General features: G+C 32.4%; 1 protein-coding gene across 1 annotated transcript in view; it reads left to right on the forward strand.

The window, feature by feature from the left end:
• jbug (filamin-type immunoglobulin domains fbug) overlaps positions 1 to 8,206 on the forward strand; it is an 89,534-nt gene extending 81,328 nt beyond the window's left edge. Inside the window, exons 32-44 of the mRNA XM_090167919.1 lie at positions 32 to 466; positions 524 to 697; positions 1,103 to 1,255; positions 1,571 to 1,798; positions 2,057 to 2,380; positions 3,064 to 3,189; positions 3,284 to 3,430; positions 4,513 to 4,617; positions 5,264 to 5,449; positions 6,349 to 6,630; positions 6,695 to 6,844; positions 6,912 to 7,079; positions 7,618 to 8,206. Of these exons, the coding sequence (XP_090024045.1) occupies positions 32 to 466; positions 524 to 697; positions 1,103 to 1,255; positions 1,571 to 1,798; positions 2,057 to 2,380; positions 3,064 to 3,189; positions 3,284 to 3,430; positions 4,513 to 4,617; positions 5,264 to 5,449; positions 6,349 to 6,630; positions 6,695 to 6,844; positions 6,912 to 7,079; positions 7,618 to 7,925 (2,786 nt within the window). The 3' untranslated portion in view covers positions 7,926 to 8,206. The remainder of the gene's footprint in view (positions 1 to 31; positions 467 to 523; positions 698 to 1,102; positions 1,256 to 1,570; positions 1,799 to 2,056; positions 2,381 to 3,063; positions 3,190 to 3,283; positions 3,431 to 4,512; positions 4,618 to 5,263; positions 5,450 to 6,348; positions 6,631 to 6,694; positions 6,845 to 6,911; positions 7,080 to 7,617) is intronic.
• Positions 8,207 to 11,140: the final 2,934 nt, after the last annotated feature.

Genomic DNA, 11,140 nt, shown 5'->3' on the forward strand with positions numbered 1-11,140 from the left:
TACTAATGGATCAACAAATTATGTTTTAAAGGGAGTCCGTTTAAGATTGAAGTGAAAGATGGCGAGGTCTTACATAGCAGCAGCTCAATCCAAAATCTTGCCAGTAGCAGTCGTAAATCGTCCACATCATCATCAACTTTAGTAGTGAAGGGTGAAGGCTTGAAACAAGGGCTTGTGGGATCCACTAATATTTTTGAAATTGATACCAATGGCGTGGAAGGAGACGTAGATGTTAAAATCACTGGTCCATTGGGTGTGCCTATTCCTAATAAACTTTTCGAAGTAGAGAGTGGTTTTTACAAAGTCGAATATGTGTCAAGAGAAATTGGATCACACAAAATTGAAGTATTCCACAGAGGTTCACCTCTATATACCAAACCATTTTTAGTGGAGGTTTCAGACCCAAGTAGAGTGAAACTAGTTGATGTTGAAGATGGGGTAGTTGGAAGAGAACAAGTTTTTAAAGGTTTTAAAATAAATTTACCCTATGTTTATGGCATATTTTAATAATTTCCTTTCTTAGTTGATGCATCTCGCGCTGGTCGTGGTAGTTTAAGTATATTCATAACAACAGGAGGTCGAGAAGTTAAACATTTAATAAAAGAATTAGGAACTGGGATTCATCAAGTTTCATACATTCCAAAAACAGATTTACCTCATAAAATTGATGTTTATTTCAATGGCCATCAAGCTCCGGGTAAGTTTTGAAGGACTTTTCCATTGGTAAAGTGAGTGAAGTTTTGTAGCATGGGTGCAAAAACTTTGAACTGAATCTTCAGTAATAGTAGTTATAGGTATTGTAGAAATTCTTAGAAATTTTGAGGTAGATAAAGTAGCAGACATGGCTCAGATTATTCTCGGCAAATTATGGTGTCGTTGTGAGGTAAAATGTAGCAGGCTTTAGGCAGTACAAATTTCAAAATATAAAAGTATAAAAAAAATTCTATGACATGAGACATATTATTTTAATAATTTATTTGAAATTCAAGTTGGGATTATTTTGTATCTTTATAAAGGAATAGTTTTTGTAATACCTTGATTTACATACCTCTTACATTCTCAATGACCTAAATGTGTTCTTGCTTAAACTTATCTCTCACAGGCTGCCCTCAAATTGTGGAAATAAGAGATCCGAGTCATTCAATAATTGCCCATGGTGCTGGATTAAAAGCTGCATCTGTAGGTGCAAGAACAACATTCTTGATCGAAACCGGTGGTGTTGGTGAAGCCAAAGATTTTGACATACTGGTTTCAAGTAAGTAAATGAGCAGAAATGCAAAATATTTCATTTAAAAATGATATTTAAGTGTCACAATTTGAGCCTAAGTCCTTGTATGTATTTGAAAGGTACAGCTCTATCTACCTGGGTCATATGTTGCCTTGGTTATCAACTGCCTCACATTAAGAGTACTTTATTTCTAGGGTTCTAGATAGAATAATTTTATTATAATTATTATAGGATATTATTATATAATTTAAGAATTAGTATAAATGCTACTGATTTTTGTGCTTAAAGTAAAGAGTAAGAATTATTGGAGATATTTTTTAAACCATTGTTTTATATTTTTAGGTCCAAATGGAGCTCCATTGCCTGTTAAATGCTACCAACAAAAAGATCGAAGCTTGCTTGTTGAATGGGTAGCTCAACATGTAGGCACCCATCGCCTGGAAGTGTTATTTGTAGGAAAACCAATTGCAGGTTCTCCATTTTCTTGTCAAGTTTTTGACTCGAGTAAAGTTAGTTTACAAAAGATTAAATCTACAACATTTTGTGTCAATGAACGTATTAGTTTGGCTTGTAAGTGTATATTTCTACTATCAGAAATAAATGAACCAAAGTTTTTGAGATGGGCCTTAAAACTGGGACGCGTACTTTTCACCTGAAAACTACTGAATTCTAGGTTATTTTTACGCTTTCATTTTTAAGCGGTTAACTAGGAGAATGACTTCAGTAAAATTCCTTGACTAGCATTAATTTAGCTTTTTGGTAACATTGGTTCATTTCCTTCTGCTATAATTCAATCCATTGTATAAAACTAATTCTGGTTTAATTTAGTGAGTCGAAGAGAAGCTGGCTATGCTGAACTAGACGTTACGGTTACAAGCCCCTTAGGAAGACATCTTCCAATAGAAGTAAAGGGAACGTCTGATGGAGAAGGCGAATTAATTGAGTTTACTCCAACTGTACCTGGAAAATACAAAATAGCTATAACTTATGGTGGAGTAGAAGTACCAGGAAGCCCAATTACCTTTATAGCGCAAGATGGCAAAGCACCAGAAGTATCAGGGAATGGCTTAGTACTTGCTCAAGTGGGTGTTCCATCTACATTTAAAATAAATGCAATTGGACTTTATGGAAAGCCAGAAGTCAGAATTGATGGTGAGTATTATAAAATGTATTTAGGGCTAACTGCAATGTAAGCTAGAAATGGTTTTTAATACATGGGGCTTAGGTGAATGTTGTATACTAAATGTTGAAGGGTAATTAAAGCTGGTTAATTAGTGGAAACTACTAGCTCCATTTGTGGTACACTTTCAGCTAGTGTAGCGCAAAATATTTTATCTAAAGAACTATCATTAATGTTTGTGGAAAGTGTAATGTTAGTGCTCCACTTGATTTGTGGCTCATTCTAATGGCAAAAAAGGGGAAATTGATCAAATCTATTCAGGACACAAAATATCAGCTATCAAAATGATCATTTCACATTATAAATATATTTAAACTATAAATTTTGGTCATATACGAACTGCAAAAGGTAATTAAAGTAGTTGGCTTTATTAATTTGTTACTTAAGCCTTGGCTATAATAATACTGAAATTTGGGGAGAGAAATAAATGGTGTACTCCACCATAGTTATATTAGAAAATGTAGATGAAACTTTCAGATAAGTTTTAACTAAATATATTTCCAAAATTATTCTTGAAACAAATAAAATGTTTATAATTGTATAGACAGTTGGTATGAAAGTATATTATATGAACTATAATTATTCGTAGCTGGCAAGGAAATTGCAATTTTAGGCGCTGAATGATCTAGTAGTGATATAATTAATAATTTTGTAGGTCCTGACACAGAAGCAGAAACCTTTATAGAGGAGGAAGAAGATGGTCTATTTATTGTAACTTTTAAACCAGAAGAAGTTGGTGTCTTTGATGTAAAAATTTTGTGGAATAGTAGGGAAATTCCTGGTAAGATTCCCAATACCTTATTTAACATTTGTGTTCATTTTTAAACTAATTAAGAGGAAAAAGCTGAGATGAGGTTTATTTTATTTTGTTACAGGAAGTCCATTCCATCCTAAAGTCGTAAACCCAGCTAAAGTTAGGGTAATAGGTGGATGGGAGAGTATTTCTGATTTACAAGGAAGAGTTAACCTCACTGTTGGTGAAGAAAAAAGGATTCCAATTGACATTGGTGATGGTGGACCAGGTAGGAAATCTTTTCTTCTATCAGTGAGCTACACTTGGGCTGTCTTTATTGAGTTTCATTGTGAAGTATGGTGATTTTCGAAAAATGTTTTCACCATTTCAAAGTGTTTTGCATTTTTAAAAATTTAATCTATAAATATTGGCAATTATTGAAGCCAAAAGTTAACAAAAATAGTTAAATAAATAAGTAACTAAATAAATAAATGCTTTATTTAGGATATCCCTTTAAGTCAAAAGACTTGTTTACAGAGGGGTCCAGAAATTAATTTAAATAAATAAAAAGGAAAAAGAACATAAACATCAGAACTAGATTAAGATTAAATTTCACTTTCGCTTAAGTATTGGGTAATTTTATTTTTAAAAATAGAAAAAGTCTATTTCTTTTAGAGTCCCGAGTAATTTATTCCATTAGTTCGAGTACTTCTTTCACTGAAATTGAGTTTTGAAGATTCTACTTTAAAATCAAGTTTTGTTCCTCTGGTACCGATGAGGGTAGATGGAGATTTAAACCAGTCCAGAAGTATTTTGGGAGCATTGCGTTTTTAATTCTGAACATAAATATTAATAGGTTCAGATTATATGTAAACTTAAAGGTTTGGATATCAGCTGCCGTAGCTGATGATCTTTTCATTATAAGCTTTGCACCTTTATTATTGATAATCTCAAGTTTATCCAAGCTACCTTTAGGGGCGCTGGAGTACAGGACACTATCGTAATCAAAGATGGGCTTGACCAATGCGTTATAGTTAACTTTAATTTTCAGATGTTAGATCAAAATAAAATTTAAGCTGTGGTTAAATAACACAAAAAATATTGGGGAGAATAAACTATTCGTGTTAGTGCCATCTACTACACCAAAATAAGACTATTTAGTAAATATCAGGAGGAAGCTACTACGTTTAAAGTCCTCTCTTAATGAAATGATAGATAATAACAAACAAGCTATCGGACGTGGACTGGCTTTGGCTATTGTATTCTACATCCAAAGTTATTCTCTATTAAGATATCAAATTTCCATTGTAAAAATATACTCTAGTTGTTGAAATTTATACTAATTACAATTTCAATCTTTAATTTGAAAAGGGAAATTGAAAATAGAAGTCCGAAGTCCTTCAGGCATGGTTGAAACTCAGCTTGAACAGATGGGCAGTCACAAGTATAGACTTTGTTTTACACCTAATACAGAAGGTATGTCGCTTTTACTGGCATTTGCTAAAGTAAAATTAAAAATTATTTACTTTCCTCTCTTTAAACAAATACTACTTTCTGTTGAGTTTACAACTAAATTGGTTTATGGGAATGAAAAAAAAATTATAACTTCAATTCCTTTGGAATAAAACCACTTAAGTATATAATAATTTCCAATAAAGACTCACTTTATGTTTCATAGACTTATGGTAACAATCTATAACTTAAGCAGATGTTATTAGAACATAACCAGGACATTTCACTGACTTCATAAACCAACACTTTGCTAATTGATTCTTTTTTCCACTTATTAAATTTCTACTGGGAGCTATTTCTAGAATGAGTTAACATTTTGTGGACTTCAGACTAAGTCATTAGCCCTAATTAACGCTCTTAGTATGTGCAGTGAGTCATGCAGAGGGTTAATTAAGGCTGGAAACCTATAATTTATTTTTAAGCTTGAGACTCTTCTTAAGAATGTCAAGTCAAGTCAACCTACGGAAATAGCTATCTGTAATTATTTAGTCTAAATGACACATGTATGAAACAATTATAGGTGTATGACAATATTCCTTTACCAATTGATAACCCTTTATTCTCAAAGTTCTTGCACTTTGGAAAATTCTTATTATTTATTTTTATTCAGGCGAATATTATATCTACATGTATTTTGCTGACATTCCATTGCCAAAGTCGCCATTCTTGGCCTATGCTGAAGAAATTACAGCAGCTCCGGATCATTTAAAAGTAATCCTTAGAGGGCATGGACTTGCAGCAGCTCGAATAGCAGAAGAAGCTGAATTTATCATAGATGGTTCTGAAGGAGGAGCAGGTATTTATGAAGTGTAAAAATTTCAAATGGTAATCATCAGGCTTTTCCAAATATTGCCTTTAAGTGTTTTAAAATAAGGCACTATAACAGCTTAGAAAAAATCAAGTTACTACTTGTAGCAGTTGCTTTTGAGTTAGTGCTGGAATCTTTATAGGCAAAATGCCAACACACCAACGTATTTCCTTTTTTTCTTCCCTTTGTTGGATACTTATTTTGCGGAAATGAAAATTTGCGGAGGTATTAATTCTAGAAAATTAACGTTTTTTAGCGTTACCTTCCACCAAAATTCAGCCCGCTTCATTGTTGTAGGTGAAGTAGGATACGCGATGGGCTTGAAAGAAATAAATATGCAATAAAAGTAAAGCATTGTCTAATTTTTATTTGGGGAAATGGTTAAACTTGTGTAAGTTAAATGTTAGTAAAACATTTTACATGGTGAAGGAGCAGGTGAGTGCGGGGTAGCTGCTGCCACCTCAACTTCATTCTTGCTAATCACGGTGGGCCGTCGGCCTAATAGCATCCCGATATAGAGGACAAAATAGAATATAGTTTGCCCCACCCAATATTACGCAAACGGAAAATTTAGTGTATCCTACTATACCACAAATGGAAAAGTAACACTAGAAAAACGTTAATTTTGATTAATCTTCCAAAATTAATATCTCCGCGAATTTTCATTTCAGCTAAATAATTTTGACACAGAAATGTTCAGTATCGTCTAAAGTATACAAAAAAAATTGGACATGCGTTGGTGTGTTTGTATTCACCCTCTTTATATCTTGTATACAGAACTACTAAGCAGTATTTCCACTTTTGGAGTGAAAGTTTTAAAACTGGTTAAAGCCTGACGCTTACAATTGAACTGAGGATTACTACAAATTTTTTATATTTTTGCTTAGGAAATCCTGAAGTAAATTTAACAGGAGTAAAAGCTGATATCCCTGTCCAGCTTCAACTTCTTGGGAATAATATTTACAAAGCTCTCTATACTCCTCTTGTTCCCGGAGCATATTTGTTAAACGTTTTATGGTCTGAGCGCCAGGTTAAAGGATGTCCCTTTAAAGTTAATGTTACTGCTAATTGTGATTCTGGAAAGGTAATATGTTCGGGTGATGGTCTGAGAGGAGGCGCTGTGGGAAAAGAAATTAAAGCGTTCATAGATACAAGAAAAGCTGGACCAGGTAATTATGATGTTCATTTTCAACAATTTGCAATTTTTAAGATTCAAATTTATTTTCCTTTAAGGTGAATTAACTGCACATTGTATGGGTCCTCATAAAGTAGCTTATTGCGAGTTGTACGACCATAGGGATGGAACATTTACTCTCTACTTAAAACCACAGGAAGGTGGTAGACACGTTTTAACTGTGAAATATGGCGGTGATCACGTTCCTGGTTTGTTAATTAATAAATTTTCAATTTGTATTTACTCTTTTATTAAACATAAATATTTTGTCATTAGGAAGTCCATTCACATTACGTATTGCTGGAGCACCAGATGCATCAAAGGTTAGAGTTTATGGTCCTGGAATTGAGCCAGGAGTTTTAGCTACATACCAGAGCAGATTTATTTGTGACACCAGAGGTGCTGGAGCGGGACAGCTGACAGTACGAATACGTGGTCCAAAAGGTATTTTTTATAGTTCATTTTGAGTAGCAATTTACCAATTTAGGATTAACTTGCCATTTTTCATGTCACAAGTAAAGTATTCACTTTTTAGTAGTTGATAATTCTTTGTGAAAATACAAATTAAAAAGGATAGTCAACCGAAGTTTAAAATTCACAATAATTAGAGGAGAAACAGTTCCCCAATGTCAAATAGATATTTTATAAGAATTTATACTTCTAACCTTACGACTTTCAACTTTAAAAAGTAAAATAGAAATATTTTATTAAAAAATATAAACAATTAAATTGTCTCAAAGGTGTTAATGCCACTCTCAAGATTGAACAATGATGGCATTAACCTCACCAAAACTAGTCAATCTTAATTTTTTTCAATTTTAATACTTTTACTGTGGGTAAAAGACAGGTTCATATCTAAATATTTGTGTAGTGTACTTATTTTAAGGGTAAATGCTATTGTTAATTTTAAATTTTACGCGTCTCATTTTATCTCTTTTAACACTTTGTATCAACTATTTAATTTCCATTTTTTTTTAAATAGGGGCTTTTAGAGTTGAAATGCAACGTGAAAGCCAAAAGGATAGAACCATTTTGTGCAAATATGACCCAACGGAACCGGGAGACTATAGATTGGAAGTGAAATGGTCTGGAGAACATGTACCAGGCTCTCCTTTTATGGTTATGATTTTTGATACCCAAGAGGAACTTAATCGTTACGTCCAAAGTCATTATAATCAACCACTTGGTCAACAGAGTGGAATGATATCTTCAGATTATTATGGAGGAAGTATGGTTTATAGTACTGGTTTTGGACAAATGTCGTGGAGAGGATCAACAGCGGAACTTTAATAATTTTATGCATTTACAAAATATTTTATAAACTTTTTGTCTGTAGGAGAAGTTGAATCTCTTTTTATATAAATGAAAATAAGCCTTGTCAAATACTTTTATAAACCTTTCCTACATCTTTTTTATGAATGTTTAAAATTCTGACAACAAGGTAAAATTTCTGGTTACATTTTTACAAATATTTTATTTTCCTATTAACTGTTAATCTAAATTTTTATTATCTGTTTGTTAAAAATAGTCTTCAAGGAAAACAAATATTAAATCTAAAATAAAATAATGTCATTGTGGCCTATAAGTTATTTTCTCAGGGCTTCAACTGCTTTTGGGTCTAAATGCCAGGTTTTACGAAATGATTGTTTTTGTATAAAGTCATGCACAACACAATATAAAAATTTTATACAGTAGTTCTCAGAAAATAATTTTTATTAGCATTAATTATGAAGAAAACTGGAACATTGCATCTCTTTATTTCAATCAAATTCATATTAATCCCCTTTTGGTAGGAAGTATCTAAATTCATGGTTTTCTTATAACATTTCTTTTATGAGCTGTGATTCACAAAAACTACATTTTTTCAGTGCATGGGCCGATATCCAGTTCAAGGATAATAGTTACAAATATCACTAATTGGCATAAAGCTACAGTCTAGCTGATGATGGTACTTTAACAGCAGCAAAATAAAATGTGTTACTCTCTCAAATTCCAAGCACAGAGAAGCACAAATGTACGAAACTATTCATGAGAGAAAGATAGGGAAAATTCAAATAACGGTTTATTAACTTATCAAAGGTCAGGGTGGTGTTATCTCCTACGCATCAAAGTTACATTGTTGAAACTCTCTTATTATAATGCCTAAAATATCAGAATTGAGTGTTATAAGAAACATTCTCCCACCTCTGCAGATTCAACTCTGAAGGAAAATCTCAACATTTAAAAAATTTCTACTAGGCTTGAGATTCAAGGTCGTAGTATCTCCAGTTTTCAGGGTTGGAATTGGGGTCTCCTTGTAAATAAAATCCCTTTCATTTATGATTGGTTTCGATGATTGCTAAAACCACACGGAAAAACAGATAAAAACTTAAATTAAGTCCTAAAGTTAGACAAACATTATTTTTAAAAAATACTTATTTTCAATATAAACCTAATTGCATTATCTAGATAACTAATATTTACATTAATGCCTTAATAAAGTTAATAGTAGTTAAATATGATTATATTCTTAAGAGATAAATTCTTATTTTAATTTATGGAAGTTAGTTTCATACTTCATTGCTTTTTGTAAATGTCTTATTAAAAATTTATATTCTTTTATACCAGAACTGTCTAATATACCAAAACGTATATTTCTTTAAGCATGATTTAATTTGAAAAAACCAAGCAGGACTTGGATAAATCACTACTACTTGAAAGATAAATCTGTAAAACATAAGTTGGTCTTAAGATTTACCACAAGCAAATTTTGTATGTATAATAATAGAAGAAACGTGAATTTATAATATATGTTCCATGTGACATCAGAGTGAGAAAAACCACAATGGTGAAGACAATTTCTGTAAAGTCAGTACCCTGACAGAATTTCCACTGATACTTAAAGAACATTATATTATAGACTTATACTAGAAACTATAACTGGTTAAAAATTGTAAAATAAAGTCATGAAAATGGGAATATGCAATTTTTTCTTGGATAAGTACCAGAACATTTACAGATAGATTACTACTGCTAATGTTATTCTCTAGAAAAAAGGATCTTCACAGACTTTTTCTGTTTTTTTTTTAACATTAGCTGTTCTGCGGTTTGTCAGGAAAATACTAACGTTTGGAACCTGCCTCAAGCCTGTAAAGGTTTGATAGCTCTTTGAACACTTTAATATTCAGAATACCAGCTTGAGCAATGTGCTGGGAAGAGCAGCTATATATGCACTAATAATACTCAAGACTAAAGAATAGCATTATAAGGGTCATACATACTGACAGTCCTGCTTCACCATACTGTCTACATTGTCTGATCATGGGACTTCAACGTTTAGTCTTACTTAATGTCTAATCATCCATGGGCAACATGCTGCGAAAGTGGATTGAGAAAGAGGCGGGGCTTAAACAACATTGAATGTAAGGTGTAGCACATTTTTCAAATTCATTGGCTGGCCACCATCACTAATAAGCCATGCCGTGGAAAAGACATGAAAGACACTCACTCGGAAAATAGGCTTGTCAGGAAATGATTGAAGAATCCCAGATTAGTCTTAACACTAAAAATCTTGGATAATTTGTCACATGAAAACTGTAGCCTTTAGAATGAGAGATATCAAGAAATAACAACCCCATTCCTTTGTATACTATTTTTATGTAGAAATTTGTTGCAATTCTTTTAGTTCTATTGGAAACTAATTATTCCACCATTTTCCACCACTTACAGTGAAATTGCTTTAAAAAATATTGAAAATTGCTAATTTTGACTTGATATTGGTAATCCACACCATATACAAAAGATTATCCAGAACGCGACTTCTCAAAGTATAACCATCAACTACTGGCACCACCTTTTGAAAAAATGTTCCAAACATCACTTTGGGTACAGCTTACATCACAAACTTTTTAAGGATTGTTAAATCAACGAATACCGACTGGAAAAACAAGTCAGATATATGGAATTCTGAGGAGATGACCATTATATTACAGGGAAAGTTATGGGATATGTCCTAGATAATCTTTTGTCTATGCCAATCTCATATAAATGTATGTCTATCACTACTATCATCATGTGCAACATAATTACTCATAAGAATTCCATAAAGGTAGATAGTGTCAGCTGGGACACATTTGAAATTTGGTGATTTAGGTTACATAAGATTTTTATGTCCAGAATTCTAAAATATATATTTTTAAGGCACTTAAAACAAAGTTATGAAAGTAACTTTGTTAATATTTAAAAAAGGGTAAAGTAATTTTTGTTAATCCCAAAAGTTAAGCTGGCTGCACACATGAAGCTCGCAAGCATTTCAAAAATCAAGCTCGTGCGTGAGGAAGCAAAGCGTGTACGAAACTAGGATTTTTTTTATAATTTCGCGTTGCGTCACTCGCTTCACCTTTAGGCTTAAAATATTATATAGGCTAATTGTTAAATTTTTGTTCTGCTATTTTCTCTCTGATTTCCCTCTAAACATTCTCCACTGGCTAGCTCTAGTAAAAAAATTACTTTGATATGTCTTGTAG

This window comes from Leiobunum rupestre, chromosome 3, assembly GCF_980474605.1.
Source record: "Leiobunum rupestre chromosome 3, qqLeiRupe1.1.hap1, whole genome shotgun sequence".
In the NCBI taxonomy this organism is placed as follows: Eukaryota; Metazoa; Arthropoda; class Arachnida; order Opiliones; family Sclerosomatidae; genus Leiobunum; species Leiobunum rupestre.